The 24,857-nt window shown below is 41.3% G+C and overlaps 1 protein-coding gene across 2 annotated transcripts in view; it reads left to right on the top strand.

Moving 5' to 3' along the window:
• The window catches only part of kazna (kazrin, periplakin interacting protein a), a 167,200-nt gene that overhangs the window by 42,557 nt on the left and 99,786 nt on the right, over positions 1–24,857 (top strand). For both annotated transcript variants that reach the window (XM_042409093.1, XM_042409094.1), the window contains exon 3: positions 6,438–6,627. In XM_042409093.1, coding sequence (XP_042265027.1) covers positions 6,438–6,627 — 190 coding nt within the window. The remainder of the gene's footprint in view (positions 1–6,437; positions 6,628–24,857) is intronic.

Raw genomic sequence — 24,857 nt, 5'->3', positions numbered from 1 at the left:
GTGGCTTGGCTGCAAAAGGCCTGTTGTGTGGACGGACACTCGGCAGCAGCACAATGAAGAATGACTGCAGAGCGCTGATCCCACTCCCCACTGTCTCTATTCATATGGTAATCCGAACCCCTGGCACACCCACTAATTACTGATCCTCAGTCAGCCACTGGGTCCTGATTCACTCCACTGACCAGCAGACACATTCAGGACCCATGGGTCATTTATGTGATGCACACTCAGACATGGATCGAGGTCACAACACATGGTCATGTTTGGAGCTTAATTCTCAATAAACCAGTACTTAGATGTTGAACTGTGAGTAGCCAAGGATGAAAATTTGAACCAACTACACAAAACAATCCCCAAAACATTTCTATGAGCATGTTGTTCGTTGTTCAGCTGCTGTTGGTTGGGTTTTGTAGATGGATATCGACATTGAACAGATGGTAGACCCACTCATAAGAAAATAACAGAAGGCAACAGCAATCTTGACTTATGGTGATATATAGCTTTCTATCTAGTCTGAGGTGGTATGGACACCAGAGGAGATAGTAGATAAGTTCTTCATGCTTAGCTAAAGTTAAGGGAACTGAAATTCTTGCCCCCCCACCACCACTGCCCATCTTCCAAAATCTCCAAACTATTTATCAGTCCTTGTCACTTTTATTTGTAGGCCCAGACAGAGCATGAACCCAAACAAACCAAATACAGCCAAGAAAACATTTCAGCCATGGCACCAAAATAGAATTGCTGTAGTACAACACACACAGTATAAGTTTTATAGTTAATGTGGAAGAGTAAAATGGAGCAAAACATAATTTTCAAGGTGAATTCCACAATTGGTTTGCAGGCTCTTTTACTTCCTGCATATACAACATGTCACATTGGAAATAAACTTCTGTAACACTGCAATGCTGTAAGATAATGTCAAGTAAACTATATATTACATATAAAACATACAAGTTATATAAAATATCAACATTTACCCTTCTTTACCCATGCACATGCATGCAGACAGATATCATTCAGGATATATGATATATAAATGAATAGATACAATAAATCCTCCGGCACACTTAGACACCATAACATCTTAATAACCCAGAAGGGTCCAATAGACTTTTATGTCACCTGACAAGAGATGAATTTCATTAATAAACATCAAATGACTTTGGGATTATTAGCCCCCTGGTGTATGTGTGTATGTGTGAATGAGTGTATGTGTTTGTCTGTGCATGCCCTCCCCTGCGACTAATGTATCATATGCGGCATCAGGGTCGTCTATAAATAACAACATGATGTTCATTTACTGAGCAGGAGGGGTGACTCGTGTCTGGGCAGATGGATGAATGGGTGGAGGGGTGGAGTGTGTGTTGTTCTTCGTCTCCTTGCTTGCATACTGTAGCGGGCAGTCAGATAAGTTTTGTTTGAGACAACAGTGTGAACCTCAATGTTTGGCCCACACACACACACCCTCGCAAAGCGCCTGGAGCCACGGTATCATTTTCTGGGCGTTCACAGCAGTTGCTTGCTACTCTGCTTTTGTGCAGTGCAGTGGGTGATCAGCGCTTACCACATGCAGGATGCATTGGGGGTCCACGTTCACATAACCTCGGGAAACAACAACACAGCTGCACTGCTGAGTGAGTGGACATGCTTTGACAGCCAAATGTCGGACTATAGTTGACAAGTGCAGGATTGAGTTGGGTGTTGGGTGGGAACTTGCGCAGTTAATTCTAAGTAGTCATTCAACTAAAAAGTGGAGTGTCAAACTCCTTTCCTCGGCTGTGGGATTGGATACTGAGAGTATGAGAACTCAGTTCTTTTTTTTCTGTGACACATTTTATAAAAGTTTTCCTCTGGAATTCAATGAAGCAGCAGTATTGTATACTGGGTTTAAGGCTCCTTCTCCGCTGAAGTGTCCTTTAGCCAGACACTTAATCCCTACCAGCTCCATGGATGATGATTTGTAGCTGACTGTGTGGTTTGTGGAAGGAAGGAATATCTGCTTCTTCTTGTTGAACACTGTGAACTTGGCTTCATGTCTTAAACCTGCATTAATTGATTTTTTTTTTTGGGCCGACTGCGGGTAGCACAACAAGCTGTGATCACAACGTTGACATATTATTAGCAGACGCAGTGCAACATTAGCATTAATTTGGAGTTGTGATTTTGGGCGTCTGGAAATTGTAGGTGCAATGTTCACTCTCTTTTTAGGTCTGTTGTGTTAGGTCTTCACCAAGGCTTTAGAAAAATATCTGGCTCTTTAGTAGCTAAAATTTCCACTATGTTCACTAGAAAGCTGCTAATTTTGCCAATATTCACTTCTTAGTGTCACAATTTGGGTTCAGAGTCGGGCACTCGTTTCAGGCTCTTGCTGTTGTTGTTATCATTATTATCATTGATAATGATCACAACAGTGCACTGTGAGCCAATCCATTCACTTGTGCTCTTAGTCCACTGAGTTACAATAAGAAACATAACTGTCAGTTAAGCTATGATGGTCACTGTCTGACAGATGGAAAACATGCAGAGAAAAATGTGCCCGCAGCTTTTTTTCATCTAAAAAAAGTTAACTTGATTAATTTGGAAGTAAAGTCTTCTGCCTGTATGAAAATATTGAAATGAAAGTGTAATTTACTGACCGCCGCCACTGGCTAAATGTCTTTTATACAACAGAAGTTGTACAGCGGGGCACTGTGTCTCTAGCAGCGTTGCACCCTCTCTGCTGCAACACTGCTACCAGTAAAACCCATCACTATCCCCGGCGCCGTACCGCCGCAGGGCTTTTGAAATGAAACAGACTGTAGAACGTTACAGAAGACTGTAGAAAGTTATTGTCTTCAACCACCCAGAGTTGGCTGGAAGTTTTGTAGCTGCAGTATGTGTCAGTTAGCCAGCTCATTTGTACTGTTAGTGCTGGAGTTTGCTGCTCCTCTCCGCTATTGTTAGTGTCTGGTCGATGGCGTATGAAGTATTCATAAAATGCTTCACTTTCATCTTGCAAAACTAATTATTAAGCTACTGAATCCAGACTGCACTCAAAAACTTGGCTACTTTGAAGATGAACTACAAAATAACTCAAGTGTCTTAGTGCTACACTGTCTGTCTTCTTCCATCAACACAACGTTATTAACGACATTCAAAAATTGTTTTTTAGAATCTGATTCTGAATCATAAAAGATAACAATTTACGATTCTTATGTGAATCGATTTTTTTTTTCTCCCACCCGTAACTACAAGCAACCATTTGCTCAGTACATAGTCATTTTTTCTGTTGTTAATATAAAAATATTGATTAGCGCAGCTTTAAGTATTTCTGTACAACATTAAATATTCATGACTCAACATGTGATGTTCGGAAAATCTTACTTATCATTTAATATGAGTTTTAACTCCACTCACCAAACCCACTCACTCAGCCTCTCTTTCATCAGGACAACACACACTCCTAATAAAAGAGAAATCACATTTGACTGACATGGTTGTCTCCTTGGTAACATGAGCCAGTGAGAAGAGCACAGACAAAACAAAACACAAGTAGAGAAATCTCTCACATAAAATGACCAATATTGTTCGAAGTTTGGCAGAAGTGTGTATAGTAGATTTCAGGGGACATGCTCTCAGTGTCGGCTGTTTGTTCAATATTGCACACACGTACAAAATACTAAGATGGAGCATCGGATACTGTACTGGAGCTGTCTGATGCCTATTGGCAAACATATTCATTCTCCTCTGCAGTCTCGGTATCGAGCTGCTCTGGATTCATCATGAAGCTTTAATATCCTATAAACTTTTAGTGTTCATCTGTCTCTTATTTGATTTCTGGGGAATATTTGACATTTGTAAGTAGTGTCATGCAGTACTTAAACTACAGTAAAAGCAACAGGTTTCCCACTCTGAGTGTGGATATGTTCGACAGTACTCCTCTGTGGTGCTACAGAGTGGACAAAGAAGCATTAATGTTTCATTCGCTGTGAATGATTAGCCTTATTTGTAAACAGGTGGCAGTCAGTGTGTCTGCTGCCTGTATTTGTAGACTTTTACTCTTCTGTGAAGAAAGCAAAAGAGGGAGAGAAGCAGAGCATAATGTATGAGGGGTTATATAAGATATTTGTATTACATTGTTGATCACACACACAGTGAAGATCTTTTTGAGGTGTGGCAAGACAGCCACAAGAGAAATGGTTTAATTCACCAGCTGGACTGGGAAAGTCCAGTTAGGAAAAAATGAGTGAGCAACATTCTCCTTTTCCCATCATGAGTCTTAGGAGGGGCGAGCACATTTGTTCTATAATTCCCCTGTGTGATTTTAAGTTTGAAAAATAAAAATAATAACCCCAAAATTATGGCTAAACATTTTTTATTTTATATTTTATTTTATTTCAGTAATGAGCATCCTTATGGTTTTGATCATTGTTCTCTAAGGCTTCAACCAAGAGTTTTTTTTTTTCTGACATTTTTCTGATTAATTGCAAATAAAATGTTTGAAAATATTGAAAAAATGCCTATCACAGTTTCCCAGAACCCGCAATGATGTTTTCAGCTTGCTGGCTGAAATTACATTCAATTTTCAATTATATGAAACTGAGAAAATCAGCAAATCCTCAAACCAGCAAATGTGGGATTTATGCTTGATAAACGACTTAAATCATTTTCTGTTGATTGACTAATTATTTAATAAACTAATCATTTCAACACTAGTGTGGTTTATGGACCTCACATTTTGTTGGAAACTGCAGTACACTCTTGAGTGCATGCAAAAATATACATCTTCCTCAACTTAAAGCAAGACTATGTAACATCTGCTGCCAGGACTCAATCACTTGATATCACGCCGATATGTAACTATATCGTTATCAACAGAACTAAGATACATACTGGCCGCCACTGGACCATATATCAATAAGTCAGTCAGTATTACGTTAGCTATTAACAACGACATTTTAGCACAGAGCTGCTGTGGGTTCAGATGTTGACATCATGGAAATAAGTTCAGCCAGAAACACAGCGAGGGATGAAGTCTGCTCCTCTTCAAATAGTCTCCCCTCACATTGTAATAGTGCGTTACCCTCACTTCAAGGTAAAATAAGTTGTTTAGGCAACCTGTTAGAGCTGAAAATGCACTAAGAGCCTCTTCACCAAACATCATCATCACTGTGACTGCTTTTATTCTTCCTCTCTACAGTCTTTATATCGGATCTGCTGAACAAATATCTCCAAATCTTGTTTGTTTTTATTGAATAGCGCCGCTAACGAAGCTCCGCCAACTCTGTTATAAACACATTTCATTTCCTGTAAGTTCTTCACAATAAAAAACCTTCTGTTAATTTGTCAGTGGAAAGCTTTTAATATGAAGCAGCAGCAGAAGGAAATGGAGTTACATCAAGGTAACAGGTGATTGTACCTGCTCAACCCAAGTTACATAGTGCAAGAACAAGGGTTCGGGGTTCGGAGTGGGAAAGAAAGAGGGGCCGTTGTCCCTATTACAAGTCAGTGTACCATCAAAATGACTTTGAAGCTGTTATTTTAAGGTGAAATAGTCGCACAATGTTGCTTTAAACAAGTCTAGACAAACATTACAGCAGAGCCTTAAATGCACTTGTACTGCAGGAGGAATACTGTGATGAAAGCTTTGTTTGCATAACTATTATTGTTTTCTCTCCACAACTGTTTCTTTGTCAAACTAATGATTTCCTTCCCTTTGTCCATGAGTCCATGGAGGGAGGCGCACGCAGTGTACAGAGAGAAAAAGAGGAAAAGCTTGAGTGTTTCACTGAAGTCAGTTTTCACAGGCTTAGTGAGATTTGTTGTGTGACAGTTCAGTTAAACACACAATCCCAGAACCTTAGAGCAATATCTCCTGAAAACACTTGTGCCGAGGAGCTCTGACTTGCATGTGCTTATATGGTCTAGCTCACTCCCACCCACCCACCCCCCCGACTTTCTCTGCAAATGGTACAGTCCATTTAAAAAGGTGCCTGTCATCTCTCAATGCTCTGTGTCCTTTCAACAGTCAGCTGCGGGGAGCACATTTCACAGGGGCAGTGCTGACTCTCTAACACACATACACACACACACACACGCACATGCACGCACACACACACACATACACACTCTCATGCTGTTACGGAAACTCTCAGACAGACACACACAAGCGCGCAGGCATGCTTGCACACTGACACACTCACATCACACATACACCAGCTTCCAAACACATACTCCCTCCAGCAGATACACATTTCCCCTGAGTCGGATGTCTCTCTTTAAGGGAAAGGACAAACTGCTTTGAGGATTTAACTTGGCTTTCTCATTTAAAAAAAAAAAAAAGGGAAGAAGAAAAGACAGACGAGGGAAAGAGGGATTTATTTGGGGACACCTTCCTTCACTGGAAATGGTCAACTTGTCAGCATGACACCTTGTCTGGATTCCCCTCTCCTCCTCAGGCAAAAATCCTGAAAATGATGGATGACAACAAGCAGTTGGCTCAACGCATAGATGGGGCCATTCAGTCGGCCAGCCAGGAGGTGACCAACCTGCGGTCAGAGCTGAGCGCCACAAGCCGCAGACTGACTGAGCTGGGGGCAACCGACTCCTCTGCCAGCATGCTCGAGACCCTCCAGCACAACCACAACGGTAAGAGATCAAACTGTGTGCTTAAGAAGCTGCGAACATGTGGAGGAGCATGAGTTAGGCTGCACACACACACACACACACACACTCGCTGATGCAGCTGTGTGTAGTCTCGCAGAGTACAGTATCTTTGTGTGTACATGTGTTCCCGTATGATGGATGGAAAAAGTCTGCGTTCATGCCTCTATCTATTGGAATAAGTGCATTTGACGGTCAGCGAGTGAGTGGATGAGTTGAACAAAAGAGGTGAGGGGTTTCTGCTGGCTTGTGTCCACTCTCAGTTCCCCCCCGAAATCCCCTCTCATGTTGAATAATTAACCTCCTGAACCTTTAAGAGGGAGGGGGGGGTGGGGGGGGGAGTAGTGCTGCACTTTAGTAGGGGCAGAGTGGGTAAAGTTACAACCTCTTTTCTCTCTGTCACTCTGCCTGCCAGTTCATTCGGTTCTCCCTTAACTGGGCAACGGATCTGTGTCTCATGGGGAGGAAGGGAAAGGGGGCTGGTTTTAGGGTTGCCGTGGGTTACTGTTACCGAGAGCTGTTTGAATGGCTGCCCAGTCTGTAGAATGCTGTCCTCTGTGTGTGTGCGTGTGTGTGTGTGTGTGTGTGTGTGTGTGTGTGTGTGTGTGTGTGTGTGTTTGTGTGTGTGTTTGTGCCGCAGCTGCTCTGTTTGCCCTTTTCTACCTTTTTAAGACTCAGTTTGGCATATAGATAGGTAACAGATGTGTGTGTTTTTGTGTCTGTGTACATGAGTGAGCTGTCTGATAGGATACGTTCCATCTTGGCTTTGGCAGCACTCAGCTTTGAAACCACATATATCTGAGACACTTCCGAGATCAAGCTCAGGAAAAAAAAAAAAAAAAGAAGGGGGGGAGTCTGCAGTATTTCCTCTCTCACATACACAAGGAAAAACTGTTGGCTAACTTTCCCTTTACAATGAGAGTCATTTAGTCCTCAGTTGACCTCTATTGCCTTTTTAAAGAGGAAAATGGTCAGCTGGTCAGGAACAGTTTGGTCATGTGTCAGCATTGTTTTCAATGGACTGCCCCTGTCGCTTTGTTTTGCGGTTATCTCTCCCTGCTTGTATGTGTGTGTGTGCGTGTGAGTGTGTATGTATGTATGTGTGTGCCTTGCGGTATCCCTTTAACCCAACATGCAGGCTCACACTCCTGCTGTTTCCATAGCAGTGTGTGTGCCAGTGTAAGTGACGACAAGCATTCCTCTGGGAGGGTTTGAGCACTGATGTCATTGTCCCTCGTAGCTGCTTCTCTGCTCAGCTCAAATGATGCCTGAGATGTGCATGTTCAGTTGGCGGAATCACATTCAACTCACAGAAATATCACATTAACACCACAGAGACTGCAGAGAAAGTCTTTTCAACCGTCCCTTTCTGACAATGTCCGTAATGTTTCTGAATAAATACACTTTTAGAGGCTGACACCTATCTGCTGATCTCTCTGTAGATGGGTTTTTTTTTTGTCAGATGTAATTGTCCTGAAATACAGTACTAAGTGGTTCTGAGTGCCCCTTTTTCAACATCAAAAATGACACGCACACATGTCTTCTTGATGCATACGATTATGGTTGCTGAATCTCGTCTTTGTTTGGCCTGTATATCTTCCCACCGTCGTTGTGTCTCTGACAATGAGTCCTTTTTTTGTTTTTTTTCTTTTCGCTTCACACCCACCTCTCGCTGTCTCTTCTCAACCCCCTTTCTATCCCCGTAGCTGTCCTTTACAAGCCCAGAGTGTATAATAGAAACAGCTGGGGATAGGAAGATTAGGTAATTTATCACCAGTGGCTGTGCTGGGAAGGGAGGTGTGTGCTAAGGGTCGCCGGTTCATTGCGCAGCCAGCATAGTGGGAGTCCTGAGGGAGGCTGAGTTGGGGGGTGCTACCTGGCACTTCGCTAACAGCAGCAGTAACCTTGCTGGCAGGCTGGCCTACGTTAATTGCGTTTTCTGCTGCCTGGGGGGTTTGCATTTGCATGTTGCATTCAACCCAGAAAGTGTAAAAGATATGAATAAATGGAAGTACTTAATGTATTATCTTTTTGTGATGGTCACACACATGAGCCAGCCTCCACATCTCTCCCTCAAACTATCTTACACCTTCTCTATCCTGTGAGCTCACTAGTATCCACATGTGGTTGTTCATGAGCTCCCTCCCCCCTGGACTTTAATGGACTACATTTAGCTTTGTTGTGGTGCTTTGAGGCTGCATAGAAATGGGGCTATATAGAAAAATGCTGAGCAGCCATAAAACTGGCCCAAAACTGCTGCCTGTGGTCCCAATTCATGCCGTTCTCATTTTCTGTTTTTGTATAGGAGCTCCACTCTGGACATCGGCAGGGTGAATGAGAAGCCCATTCAGTACTTATTCTGCCATATAGACCTTAAGCTGGAGGTATTTTTGAAGTGTCTACTTTTACAAAGTTTTCAGTAATGGTTTGGAAAGGAGTTTTTTATTCTCATTGCGTCAGATTTAGAATTTAAATGATTGTTATATCAAGTTTCATAGAGGTGCATACAAAAACTCCTCTATGTGCACTCGATTTGTGTATGAAATGCATAGTCAAACCATAATTATGTATGCTAGATGCATTATGGTTACCTTGATTAAATCTTATGCAACCACCACAGGGCTGTTACAAAGTAACCACACAAACGTTTGTGCTGTTGTGCACATCAAACCTGCTGGTTTTGTCTTTGTATTCTACACATTCTCCCACTTTGTGCAGTGCAAACCAGCAGGAGTGTGAGCGATAGAGACATCGTCAGGACGCATGCGGTAGAGGTCGGACTGTGGCTGCGACGAACAGCATGTTGTGGTGGAGCAGAATCATGACTGATCACAATTCTGTGATTTCACGGCGGTGTGATCAGCCAACCGACTTTGTTATGAAATGGGGTAAAATTCACAAATAGTGTAATTGTGGAAGTGACACTATTTGACATGCCGTATTTTACACTTGAATGTTACCAAAACATCTTAAACACAGTTATCGCCGGTTTGACATGGTCCACTTAGAAGCGTTTTGCAGAGCATTTAGACACATCTCACAGTCTTTACCAGAAGATTCAGGTTGCTCTGTTGTCATGGAGATGGCTCAGTTGTCATCAGGTGGTTATATAGTAAGTAAGTAGTATAGTAGTAAGTAGTAATCAGCATTTTAATCACTTTTCTAAAGCACCGCTCAAAATATTAAACCATTTATTAACTGGTTATATACCACCTTTCAGTGCTAAATATTAGGACTTAAAGTGTGATGGTGTTTTAGACTTTACTTAGTCATATATCGAGTGCTTTAGACAGCATTTAGAGGTTATAAAATCTTTTGGTCAGCTATATTTTTGTGCTGTTTTACCCAGAGAAATGATGACAAGTAGAAGCAAGCAGTGCAAACTGCTGACATACTGAACATATTCTGCCCAGTGTTGAGCAACTTTGTTTACTTAGCTTTAGTGCTCCTCCATTCTTTGTTGAATATCACTGATTTCTCTACAGTCTACTTTGGGTCTGAGTCTGAACAAATGCTGACGCTGTTATTGATGTGAGTTTTGGGATAAAACATTGGACATTTTCTGTAGCTGATTGTTTTCTAACCTCCTCTCATGAGGGATGATAATGTTTATTTATTCAGCATTCAAAGGTTATGAGAGAAGGTCAGTCCTATCGCGTATAATGACCCATCCACTCTTATTGTTGAGAGCGAGAGCGTTTGAGCCAGGCGTGGTTGGTCAAGCATTATTGACTACGTTACTGCCTCAACACAAAGGGCATGCTTCTCTGTCTAAAGCTCATCTGAACGCTTTACATGATGTCCGAGTAATCATTTAAAACACAGATTTTTATCCTCATGATAATTAAAAATACAAAAAATATATTCATCTTCAAGGAAGGGTTATCCAGAAGATCAAGGCTGAGTTAGGCCTATTATATCATTTAGCATGGAGGATTTGCTGTCTCTGTACATCATTAATGAGCAGACAAGCTCTGAATATTAAAATGCTACTGAGACTACAGTTAGGTGATGTTCTGTAATTCACTTCACGAAAAGCCTCCCTGGACATTGACATTAGATATTAAACAGGATTAAGAATATGTGGAGGCTATTTGCTCAAAGAGTAGTTGCTCCTTCAGAGGTGAGGAGAAGAGCAACCTAGACATGACAAGACTACTTATGTTTTTAATACTATAAGCCAGGGCTGGAGTTGGAATGAAACAGGTGCCAGTACTCTCTAGAGCAACACAGTGTGTAGTATAGGGAATGTGAAGTTGACGTCACACCATGTTGAATCGTGAGTAATGTTTAGAGGATCCCGCTGTCTTTCTGTTGGTGAGTTGGAGGCTGTTTTGTTTTTCTGTTGTGATTCTGGAAAGCGTTGCCATGGCAGGTCAGTGCTGCTGCATCAAGAACTGCCACAGTAGGTCACACTGTCGTTCAGGGAGAAAACTGGACAATGGAATAAGTTTTTTCGCCTTTCCTACCTGGAAAAAACACGAAGGGAAGCGGGTTGAAGAGGTGAAGAGAAGACGCCGGATGGTGTGGTTAGCTGCAGTAAGAAGGAAAGACATTACTTTTTACAACATTCCTGTATCAAAAAAAGTGTGTTCTCAGCATTTTTGACCTAAATTGCACAATATTTTCATTTTTTATATTTCTTCAAAAAGACACCTGCTATTATTATCTTTCTTATGATCGTCTGTGAAGTGTAAACGTGTGTGTTTGTCTTTTTGTGTGAGTGTGTGGAGCAGTGGGTGAAATCAGAAAAACAGGCAGATGTAAAACCACAACAAATTCTCAGGGATGCAACATATTTGTTACTTATGCTACTTATTATTCTCTGTCCTGCCAGGGCATTTCATTTAGTTTTTCTTCCAGCTACATCCATCAAACCTGGTGTCACAAAGGCAGAGAAGGGATTTCAGATTTGTGACAGGCTGCACAGGATCTCTGAACTCCTCACAGTAATGTGGCAGCACACTCAATATAGCACATTTGCCACCTGTTTTATAGAGATCAGCGTAAAATCGTGTTAGATCCAAATGTGTTGGCGATGTTGTAGTGATCCTCCTGGCACGAGTCCTCACGCCAGGCCTGTTGTCAGTCTCACCATCCAGAGGACAGTTAAGTGATTTTCATGTGGCAGCAGCAGAAGTGTAATCAATCTTATGGCCCATCTCAGCATGCACTTTGTTCACATTGCTCGGTACGATCCAGTATGCAAGTTTGTCTGTGACAGTCTTCATTTCCCTGCACCGGATGGTTACGTGAATTTGCGAGATCACAACATAACGAGAAGAATCCACCAGTGGTTCAGACCAATAAGCATCCAATCACCTGCTATGTATTTTTTTTGAAAGTGCCTGACCTTTTCCAAACAATTTCCAAGGACGACTTCTCAGATGGTTCTGTGTAACAAACCAGCTGGTGCGTCAGGTTACCGGATAGTCGCTTCCACTTTGAAAAGCAAGGCCCCAACGTGAGTGCATGTCTCTTCAGCACCAGCCGTGCATGTTCTGTAGGCTGAGGAAACTTCACCAGTGGAGCTGATGATAACCCAATCCTTCAGAGGAACCTCGCTGAGGCGCTGGGAGTACATGACCTGTTGCACGACATGCAATGTAATTAATGACAAGTCATGTAACAAATGAATGAGAGATGAGTAACAGCAGGGACCCTACATACAAACCTAAAGGATCCTCTTTTTATGCACTACACTGTAGGACTAACCTTTAAAATCACGTCTCCGTCTGTTTTTAGTCGACATAACCAAATGTTAAACATATCTTCCCGCTGCAAGTAGAAAAACCTACGTTTTTAACAAGGTCCAAGATTATAGCAAATCTTTTTTATTAATAATGCAACTGATCAAACCCCCTGCCTATGACTCAATAAAATAATCACGTAGCTGAATGTTTTTGAAGGTTTTGTATTTTGTTTGGTTTAATAATTGGGCCAAAAAGAGGAGTACCACCTTAGCTTTGTGAATATGACTGTGCTCTCACAGTTTGCTGGCTTGTGACTTAGCAGATCTAGCATCAGGGTCTCTAATCCAGTCCTGGGCTGCCAAGTCATTTGGATCCATGTTGTTTATCGTGCTTAGTTTGTCCAAATACCATTGCTTTGCATTGGAATTCAGTTTCTCCCAGCAGGGTCTCTTCTCTCTCTGTTCTCCTCTCCATCTCTTCCCTCCTCAATCAGATTTGACTGATTCAACCAACATTTTAGCCAAACAAAACAAACGGTAAGCATACACCACTGTAGCAGGTACAGGTAACAGAGCTCATTCCTCACAAGATCGCTCCCCCGTCCCAACATGCAACGTGGCGTGACGCACCATCACATTCCCTGTTGGGTGTTTTAACCTCTATTTCACGAGCACCTTAAGCTGAACGGCCCACACTCCTGTCCGACCGGCCCCACCTGCAGTCTCTAGATCGATGAGGTGTTGTGATGGCAGGCCAGTCATCAATGCGGAGTTTTAAAAGTGAAAGCAAGAAGCTGAGCTTATCTCCACTACTGGCATGTTACAGTGAGAGAGGAGCAGCACAGTCCTGCCCTCCTCCCTTCTACTTGATAACCAGACGATTCAAAAACTGGTAAAGAATGAGTTTCATGTTTTATTTGAGCTTATTGTGAAACCTAAATACACACACTTCCTCGGTATTACACCTCACTCCCACTAAGGTAACAGGGCATTGCAGTGAAATTACATTGCTCTGTGATTAAAATTTTTATGCGTGAGTGCAGATCCTTTCTGCTCAGTGGGGCTCCAGTCATTCTGTGTACAGCATTAACATTCAATTTCCAGTATATTGGAGACATTACTCGCACAGTGAATGCGTCATTAACATGCAGAAGAAGAGCTTGGACATTTGTATTCCTTCAGTATGCAACCTGTACATGTGCCTGACACATATGACATGCACTCCTGATTCCTACTATAGAAATCAAATGTATATATATAGCACTTAATACTTGATATATGGAACATGCAGAGATCAATTTTGTACCACAGTCGTTTCATTAACATGTAGAGGATGCTGTTCCACTGCAACTTACAAAACTTACTGTGCATATGTCGACTATTTAAAACTCTAAACAGGTTTTTACATAATTTCATACCCTCTTCAAGGGGTCTTTGGTATGATTGTTTCCAGAGTTACTTTAAATGTCACTACTTTCTTGTTTAGAATATGATTTGGGTGCTCGGATAGGAACATTATTAGTATAGTTACATATTGAACTGATGTTTATGAATACATCTAAGTATCCCTGAAAATATACTGTGCTCAATAAATTATTTTAGTTCACTTTAAGACTTATAAAATTCAAAGGAAATATATATGTGACAAGTTCATGTTCAAGCTGCATTATGTTCTTTTTCACACTGTATTCTGAGAAATCTGACTGTATTTCTCAACACATTTCCACATGCCACAACACTGAACATCTGATCACTGCCTTCGCTGCATCAAGCCCCAGGGCAAGAATATCATTTCCACCATTGTCTTTTGTTGTTAAGTTGTGGCGCTGTCAAAATCCCAGCAGAGTCATTCAAGTGTAGAATGTCCTCACATAGATTACAGGTTTTTCCATGAATTGCATTTCCTGCTGTCTTTTGTCTGCTGAAGATCTGACATTTTGCAACATGCCATTACCTTCGCAGCCTTTCACACTCCCGTTCATTGATTTGATGAAGAGGGATAGGTGTAAAGCTGCTGTCACTCAGAGAGGCGTATGGTGTAGAATACCAGCTGGAAAAACAAAGAAGGAGAGGAAAGATATAACAGGGTAATGCAGTCATAAAAGACTGCAATGAATTACCTCAAGCTGTGAAAATAGCACCAAATCTCATTAGTGTTTTTTGTTGATGGAGATGGCTTTTGAATCCCTCTCTGTCTATGGCAATGAGAAACTTAATGACTTGTGCGATGAAAAATGATAGCCCTCTCCAGGTTTCATGTTTATGGCACGTTTTATGGACATTTATTTGACAAAGTTACCCACCAGATGGTTACTCATCAAAGCAGTCCTCAAAAGTGCAACAAAAATTGGAAACGCTGCAACCGCCTTTGGCAAACTTCAGTTTAGCTTGTCTCCGGGCGTCGACTGCAGTAACTTTCCTAATGAATCCCAAGTTTAGAAGGAATTACCACCCGCTGGAAGTTGTATTTCAAATGGAACGACCCATGTCAGTATAATTAATAAGGCTGAAACCTGAACATGTGGTTGAAGGTAGTAATTACTTGCCTATAAAGCATGTTAATGATGAGTGATGTTAGTCTGTAACCATATGTTTAAAGGTCATTCATTACATATACACGTAGTCATCAACTGAGCCGGAGAACCTTGTGAATTAGACTGATTACCATGTAGTATATGTTTAAAGTGTATTATGTGCTGTCTCTCAACATATTATGGGTGTGTCCTCAAGGGTTGGATGATATGGTCAAAATATTATCATGATGTGTTTTTTTTTATATTGATCGATGTCGATAATTATCACAATATATATTTGATAATAATATTAATGCTCAATTCATTCTGAGTTGTGAGTGGGAGGGGCCGGAAACATGCGTCAACCATGTGTGTTTGTTTCGCTGCTGTACGATTGGCTGTTCGTGTAGTGTTTTTTTTGTAGGTAGAGGAAAACAGACTCAGAGATAACTATCGAAAATAAATCTCATAAATTCATCATCGTTATCGTGGAAGATTTTATTGTGAAAATTAAGATTGTTTTATCACCCGGCTCAGGTGTCCTCACAGCGCTGTCACACTCACACCCCTCTGTGGCTTTGTCATATGTTGTTGGACAGGACAGGAAAGTGTTTCTAGCTACCAACAGGCTTTGACACACTAACAGCGACTTTGTGTGACATTACAACCCTAATAGTAATTAACCCACAGCCCCACTACTACATACATACATTATTTATTCTCTACCTGAATAGACAATTGGATGCCCTTCATTGCATTTGCGCGGGTCAGGTCGGTAGCGTATATTTGATGTTTTGGTTTGGTCACAGTGTGAATTAATGAGGTTGAGCATCTCTCGGGTATGTAAATTTATGTCGCCCTCTGTCCTTCAGCCTGCCTTTCCTGAAAACTGATGCTAACAGCACTCTCACGCGCAGCGGCAGATGGCATGAGCGAGTGTGCTCGGTAATCGGTGACATGGCGCATATTTAGATGCCATGAAGTGCAAATGCTGAGCTTTGTCATGCAGAACTGTGAAGGCAGACGGCGAGAAAGGGAAATAAAAGTGCTTCAGTACAATGTAAATATAATTTTTCCCACAGAAAGGCTTTTGAAAGAGGATTTTGAATATTCTGTAGCTCCATGAAGGTGACAGGCCAGTACAATGGATAGTCCACCATGTAGATAGACTACTGTGAACAATGATTAAAACTCTCATTAATTTGATGGAAAGCTTCATTAGCGACTGATGGTGGGTGGTGGGCTTCATTGTTTTTATACTGTATCCACTAAGAACCCCCATTAGTCTCTAGATGGCCTTCCTATATGTTTGCCACAGGGCCCAGCTCAAACATATTAGCACAAACTTTCCTCCAGATAATGTGTGGGAGAATCATTCGTAACTGTATCGTTGCCAGTGATCATAAAGGAAATAAAATGGGGGAAATTAGAGCAACTGAAGCTACGCAAGGCTTTACTGCAATTACATGGGATGGGACTCTGGTGTAGAAGTCTGCACGGTGGAAGCTGATCGGTCTGCTCCGTAGCCCCAGAGAATGGCTCCTAATGGGCTGAGATAGGAGATGAGGAAAGTGTGTGCTCATCAAGCAAGGAGCCCCCCAGTGGTTTTTGAATGATGTGATGTGACGGGGACTTGGGTAAGAGGCGGGGGCTGAGGAGGAGGGGGGGGAGAGGGGGGGTCCGCTGCGGGGCTTCCTTAGATTTTGTCAGCAATTATTCACAATGAGGTGCAGTCAGACGATTGACTGTGGCAGCAGCAATGATGAAATGACATTTCCTCTATTCATCTCTCATTTCTGGTAGTGGTAGATTGAAAGGATGTTGAGTTTTGCTTATTTCTGTCCTCTGTGGACATTCCTGTGAGGCACATGCGGTGCGTTACGTGTGTTTGACTGAATGTTACAAAAATGCTGCAGCGCTGTGTAAATCTTCGGTGTAAATCTTTGTCAAGTATGTGCAAAAAAGACCTATTTTAGAAGTTTGGTCGTAAGTGTTAACACTGCTGTAGTGTTAAAAACTGATCATAGCAATGACCATATTCTCACAGTACAAATAACTTAAAAATTTATTAACAAGCAGTCAAGAAAATAAGTGCATGTTAATTATATATATATATAAACACATGCACATCAACAGTCTATACACACAAATATACAGTAGACGTACATTACGTAAACATCCTAACTTTCATTTTAAATATCAGTTTTCATCCCAGAAGTATATTTGCTCCAAAGAAAGTTTTATATTGTACCGTATTACTATATAATGTAATTCATTGATGACACTTCAACGCAGAGCAAAGTTCATCCTCTTCAGGTCTACATCTACGACAGGGTGGTAATTTTGGATCCTGGCTGGTGTGTGTGTGTGCGTGTGTGTGTGTGGTGTGTGCAACCCAAGATTATAAGGATATTTTGGGCGTGGGTATTACCCGAATAGAATTACTGCATAGCTTTGCAGAGGCCTTGCCTGGCCTCTGAGCATTTTCAGACATATGTACTGGTCCTAGATCGGATTTCTCCTCGCATACATCCCACTGCAACCGTTTAAGAGCTGACAAATAGAGTAGGATCTCGGATCAGTGGTTTTGTAAAGCCTCTACTCATGTGTCAAACTGCCCTGTACCAGCTCAAAAAGATTGGCCAAGGGAGCTGTGAAGGTGTTTCACAGTTTTTTTTTGTGAGACATTACTTTGAAATTGCTACATTGCACTTGGAAAAGGGCACAGGATGCCTAAGCCAAAAACGCCCAATGATTAAAGACAAGGATCAGTGGGAGTTTAGAAGTACTCATGCAGAGCTGACACTAACTGACGACACTAACGGCGCTATTCGAGTATTAAAACACTCCCCTCCGCCTCCCACATTTTGTACTTGACATGCTGCTTGGGTTGCTCTTAAATCTTGTTGACGGTGTAGTTAAGTTCACCAACGAAGTATACCAATAACAGTTTCCTACCTCTGTTGACTAAGTCCTATCATCGTTGAGTTAGAGGTTACAAGAGAGATTTTTGGGATTACAGTTGTCTGGTTGTAGTTTCAGGTTTATACTTCAGTCCTTTAGCTGTGACCACACTGGACACATGTGCTCAAACTATCTGTGCAGCTGTGAGTATTACTAGTGACAGAGAGCCAGAGGTCAGTGGGTGCAAATGCATTACATCATCATTCTTATTGCTATGCAACGCACGGTTTGATAACTAGCCGGCTATCCAAGTGGCATTAGCTAGCTAAGATGTAATGAAGTGGATAATCTTAGAAAATAATGGCCAAGAGAAAGTTAGTGATTGCTTTTCTTACTCCTGATGAAGAGGATAAAGAGCAAAAGTATGGGTATGGAAACATGACGTGGCACGATTAAGGGGAGAATGCACTGTTTTATTATCTTGTCTAACAGCTGCATAGATAATACCCATGTCAAAGTCTATTTCTAGTCTATTAGTTAATGGCCAAAAACTGCAAAATGTACTGTATATATAAATTGAAATAAGCACAGATTCACAAAATGTTTTTCTTTTCATTTGTTTCTTGTTCTTGTCCCTCTTGTTTTCTCTTCTAATTATCCTATCAACAATCAACATACGCAGACACAATGCTGTGTCTGTGTTTGTTCTAGTCAGTTAGTTAGAGGCTTGGCTGTTGTGAATAGGAGTTATCATCCAGCCTACAATTGTCCATCTATCAGCATGCAGGCTGTCCAGCCAGCTGGTGCCTGCTGTGTTGGAGAGGCAGATTGGGTAAGCCTGGATGTCACAGTGGTAGCAGGTGGGCCCTGCCATCAGGTACCGTAATGCCCACTGGCACAGACGGGGCCGTCTCAGAGCTGCGCGATGGGGAAGGGACGGGGCATGTGTGGCGATGGAGAGCGGGAGGCTTCTTAAGCTATGTGTGTGCCAACTCTGACAAATTGGATAAAGCCTACAGTGGATAGGAAGGGCAACGCCAGTGTGAGGCTGACATATGAAGAGGACTGGCACAGTGGGTGGAGTGGACAGAGGGTGGGAGGGGTGGGGGTGGCGGAGAGCAGATGTGTGTGTCATCACAACCGTGGAATCATGCTGGAGGAGGAGGTAGCATTACTTACGTTAATGGACATAAACAAACAGATACACGTATACACAGAGGAAAAAAAATGATTGTGCTTGTGTGTGTGTGTGTGTGTATGAGAGGAGCTGTTCTTCTATAACAATACTGAAAAATACTGCCAATGGGGCTATTTTCACACACACACAATGTCTGTCTAGGGATGCTCTTCATCTTCTACCTCATTAGTTTTTTCATGCATTTCTGCTCCTATTATATGGTATGAAAAACGACTTGAAAGTCATATTTTATACGCTGATGCATTTATGCTTTGTAAATTGCCACAGACTTTCACTGTCAGGTGAGCTGCACTGTTCTCTCCAGCAGAATAACAGACCATACACATGACTCTGTTTTACACTTAGAAACATGGTTGTCAAAGCAAATTTGTCAACACTGAATTACCTTAATTGATGCAGAAGTGTTAATGTCATTGTAGTAGTGTTATGCTGTAAATTAGCAATTCAGCTTTATACAAAGTGAAAGCTGTCATGCTATGCAGACATATGGTAACATAATATATTTACTTCTAACTACAAGTGGTTCAAAACTTTGTACTTTGCTGGTATAGAAACCTGTTAGACTCTAATCAAATCCATGCAAAAAACAGGTAGCTAACTGTCAAAGAAACTACAGTGTTCTGCTTCATTACATCAGATGTTCATTTGCAAGCTGAACCACAACTGCTCCTTTACACAAAACTAAAGCAATTACACATTTCTCACAGTTGGTTTCACCTCAGAAAATTGAGGATTAACTCAAATATTTCATGACTAACCTTTCTCGTCAGCTTACGGTCCTCGATAGATTTCCTCCATATGAGGATTTGTTGATTCAAATTGATTCACTGGGTGGACAAAAAAAAAAAATGAAAAAAACAAACCTCAAAGGCTGCGTCTCAGGAGAGTTGTTGGCAGACAGAGATCTGTATTTGCCGTATTCCACTTAAGGATCTGTCCTGTCATCGTCTTTCATTTTATTGATTGGGATAATACTGCAATGACCAACTCCATACCTAACTGTAATGCAGCTTTCATTATGTAATGAATAGCTTATACAGCGACTAAGAAGATATTAGATGATATGTTGAGAACAATCTGCACTCTCTCCACAGTGTTAATTGAATTGAACTACCAGGGATTCTCTGAAATGCTTCTCGGAGCAACATATCACGATGCAGGCGATGTGAAGGGCCTCTAAGACTCAGCCAGCTAAGCTGTTAGTTTAGGGTCGATGCATCTGAAGGCATCATTTGACTCTCATTGAGCTTACATGACCCTTAACCCTGGACCACCTGACCTCCAAACCGAGGATGTGATGTCCTCACACAGTCATTAAAAAGTGGTCAATGTGTCACCATGCCTGCTTAAGGCCCATTGAATCTCTATCAGCGGGAAGCTAAGCAGATGCCTGATCAATAGGCAGGGGAAATGTAACAGAAGAGTCACCCCTACCCAAATGTTTCTGTGGCTTTTTTTTAAGTAATCACAGTCCCTCCACTTCTCTTTTTGAGCCTTTGTTGACAAACAGGCTGAATGCATAAATTGCTCATATTTTTAATGTTCTTAGAATCTATTATATATTCAAGATATCTGTTGTATCTTCATCCTCTAAATGCTTTTAGTTTTACAAACTCTCTGTGTTTTAACCACCTCAGAGCACAGAATTATCATAATACTGCACGAGGATATAACAGCGTTGATAATAAACATAAGTAATTCAAGCTTTGCTTTAGTCAATGCTGAGATTTCTGGCATTCACAGTCGTACATTCTGGCCCATATTCTTGTAAACAAACCCCCACATTGTTGCATTTTCAAATCCTGAGAGACGGAGGATGGTGCTATGTGTGTGTGACTGGCATTGTAACACCTTTTTTTCCTCTCATGCCAAATTAGCTTATGGTGAAAAGAAATTTTAAAAAATAAAAAAAGTTTTTTTTTTTTCATAGATATTTCACCTCCTCACAAGATACTTGTTTTGCAACTCTGCTGTAATTTGCTAGCTCGTGTTGTATAAATATGATGAAATATTTTCTCTCCTTTACCTGACCTGTTCATCTTGCATTTGTTGGTTGCAGACAAACATCCAAAAAGCTGTAAATTACTCACTTCAACATCAGTGAAAACGTCTCTTACAACTAAAATGTTATGGCATGTCCTATTTGTATTTTAGGAGTTGGTTCTTATCTGAGACATAACAAGGCAGGTACCGCCTGCTGCTCTGTCAGTCTAGAAGCAGTCATGACACTTCATCTCTCTGCAGCGAAGAGGCTTTGTCTCGTATCTCCCATCCAAACAAGAAGAGTTCAGCCAGAGTTCAAAAGGAAGTTGAGAGGGAGAGTGAGGTTGTTGCTTCCCCTTGTGTCAGTTACTCCCCACCTTTTGGGTCTTTCTCCTCTGGAAGGAGAAGTTGTTGATTTGACAGCTGGTAGGTTGGAGATATGCGGGGGAAGACATATTTCTTTCTACCAGCTCCCTATTTGAAGTATGCTGTAAAGCAGGGTTTGTCATCTTCTAGGGAATATCAAGAGGAATCTTTGACTCAGCCGGCCTCAGGGGAACACTTTTAGTTATCAAGGATGCAGATTGTGAGGAAATGCTTTTACAATCCACCTGGGCGATGAAAAAGCCATGTAATTTAGCGTCAAAATGAAATAATACTTCAAAAGAAATATTGTATGTTGTTTTGTTTTGTTTTTTTAGAAATGGTGTATGAAAGAACAAAACACCACTTACTCATCTTGGACAGTTCCAGAGATCAGATTCAGGGAAGAAAAGGAAGACAACATGATGAATTGCTATGTTGACAAACTCATCGGGACTTTTTGGCATTCGATACCAACGTCAACGGTCACTTGAGGCCCTTCGGCAAGGCTAGTTGTTGCTTGTATGTATGCACACATGCTCATCATGTACGTACATTGTCAAACAAACACAGACACACACAGCCTCGCCGGGTTATTTGTTTTGTGCAGTGAGTGATCCATGTGTCAGGGTGCTCTGCAGCCATTAATTGATGTGGCTGGCTCAGTAGACAGAATTGATTTCTGGTACAGGCCATAAAGCACAATGCTACATCTTCTCACTGTCAAAGTCTACAAGGCCATTACCTTGAAAGGAAGTTGATGCCACCATTGAACAGATTCATGGATAATGTAATGGATATAGAAAAAAAACATACAGGGCTATTGTGCTACTACTATCCCAACTCTTACTACTCCACTGTGTCAGCTTAGTATTCTTGTATACGTGTGTATGTGACAGTAATTTTGATTAGAAGTAGGTGGTTTCAGCCAAACACTCTAACTGGTCAAAGAGAAATTCCAGTACTTGTCGTATGAGGTTCACTTCTGCTGTACTAACTGAGGTGGTTATGATAGAAATGGAAAAATTTGATTCCTGTCAGAATTTTTTGTTTTACTCTCCCCACACTGGTAGGATACTCCAACATCTTAGCCATACAAGTTGACTTTTTTGCAGCAATGTTTAAGGCTGCAACTAAGGATTATTCTCATTATTGATTAATCTGCACATTATTTTCTCAGTTAATTGATTAATCGTTAGGTCTACACAATGTCAGATAATAGTGATAAATGATTACAGTTTCCCAGAGTCAAAAATGATGTCTTCAGATGTTTTGTCCCGACGGTCCAGAACCCAAAGATATTCTGTTTACTATCATGTATGACAAAAAATCCTCACATTTGAGAAGTTGAAAACTAAAATGATTATTTGATTATCAAAATAACTGCTGATAATTCTCTGTTGATCAAATAATCCAGTTCTTCTCCTACATTAGTTTATTTGTGGCAGCTCGCCACAATAAAACTTTGCTCGCCACAAACTGATTTTCTATTTTTGGAGCTGTGCACCACACTGATACACTCCCAAACAGACGTGGATGCACCTGCGCCGACTTGTTCTCCCCCCGCTGCTCACAAACAGCCTCCTCTGAACTTTTACCCTACAGTCACGTCACACCATCTACAAAACAAGGGATAGGGTGCATTTAGGAGCACCTTGTAAACTCTGTACTCAAATGGCCACAAAGGTTGTTTAGAACAAGAAGGTTTTTTCTTTTCTTTTACTTGCAGCATTTTTAATAATTAGATGCTAAAATCAGAACAATATCCCATTCATTCAAAAATTCTATAAAATCCCCTCCCGGCCGCTACCACCATAAATACAATCTGATTCTGTGGGAAACACTGTAATCAATTCATTGACTATTCATTGAAGGTATAATTGCTTTGGAATATCAAAACATGAAGGCAAATCCTGACCAGACTGTCATGTAGCTGCAGTTTTGCAGTTTGGATAATTGCACAGTGGTGCAGAGGATTGAGATCTGCTAAATGTCTAGACGTTTTCTCTGAAAGTCCTACTTGTGCTGCCATCTAACTCTTGCTGCGTGATGCTCTGTCTGTTCACGTCAACAGATATCAAACTTTGAATCCACGAGAGTCTCAGCTTTTCAGTCATACCCAATTTATGCAATTCCAAGACTGTTTAGGGACCCCAGTGTGCAGAAATATTCAAATACACCATTTTTAGAATAGGTGAAAATAACAAATTTATACTGCATGCAAAAAACTGCATGGTTTTTGCCAAAAACTGAATGGGATTAGCATAAAGTGGGCACGTCTGTAAAGGGGAGAGTCATGGGTACCCATAGACCCGTTTTCATTCAAATATTTTGAGGTGAGAGGTCAAGGGACCCCTTTGAAAATGGCCATGCCGGTTTTTCCCTCGCCAAAATTTAGCCTAAGTTTGTAATGTAATTTAGCCCCCTTTCCGATACGCTAGCACGACACGGTTGGTACTAATGGATGCTCTAGGTCGTTTAGTCTCATATGACACCAGTATCTTCACTCTAACACTTTAAAACTGAGCCCACTACAGCCTCTGAAAGACAGTAATGTCAGCCGAGGACACCGGTGTCCTCGGGGAATGGAAGAGGTTAAATAACATTTATATTAACTTGAGGAAAAGTGTTCACTGAACAGCTGTAATGAAGTCGTAATGCTTTGAGAGATGTTCTTTTCTCATAGCTGTCATTCAACCAGCACAGTTGTTATAATAAAGAGTAGCTTTAGATTGTCTGTATCTATGTTTGGATCCCTGTTGTTACATCTTGTTATTGTAAGAATATCCCAGAGACTGATGTCTGCGTGTATCTGGATTCAAAGCAATAAGCTGCTTATATTAGATTTTAAATCCTGCAGATCACCAAACAACATCTTGGCTTTACTTCCACAATCCATAATCAGACCCTTCACACAAACTTTATTTTGATGCTCCGAAATTCACTGATGAATTGCCAAAAAAACCCTCAACCTTATGATGTCCCATAATTCTGCAGCTTGTAATACGATCAGTGTCTTCCCTTTACATATTTTACTGGAGTGAATAGATGGATAGGCGGCTCTCGGTAGCAGGTGAAACGGCTTGTGAGGAGGAATCACCTCATAGACAGTCGGTCTTTGTCAGGAGTGACATGCAAGCCTGAGCAGTGTCTGTCTCCCTCCACAACACTGACTTACATTAGGCTTAGTGTTCAGATATTGCTCTGCTGCTCAGGGTGTCAGAGAACTATTTCCAGGCTTACGCTCCACGCCGTGATGCCAAAGTGTATCATTGATTCATCGATTGTAGGCCTCTTAGAATTATTGCCGCTCAATGCGGTTTAGGGTTTATGAAGAACAATCTTGCAGCAAAGTATGTTTACAGACAGAGTTATTGCAAAGAATCAATCTCAAACGTAGGTATTACAGGAGAAATATTACTTTTATGTTACCCAGTCGGGCATGAGAAAATGTTCTAGTTTCACAATTATGACCACGTAGCTACAGCACTGTGGTCTGTCATTCTTTAACCGATTACATGGTCAGTTGGGAGTAAAGGACACAACTCTCATTAACCAAAGT

This window comes from Thunnus maccoyii, chromosome 4, assembly GCF_910596095.1.
Source record: "Thunnus maccoyii chromosome 4, fThuMac1.1, whole genome shotgun sequence".
Classification (NCBI taxonomy): Eukaryota; Metazoa; Chordata; class Actinopteri; order Scombriformes; family Scombridae; genus Thunnus; species Thunnus maccoyii.
Note: the sequence above shows the minus strand (reverse complement) of the source record. Positions and strands in the feature narration are given on the sequence as shown.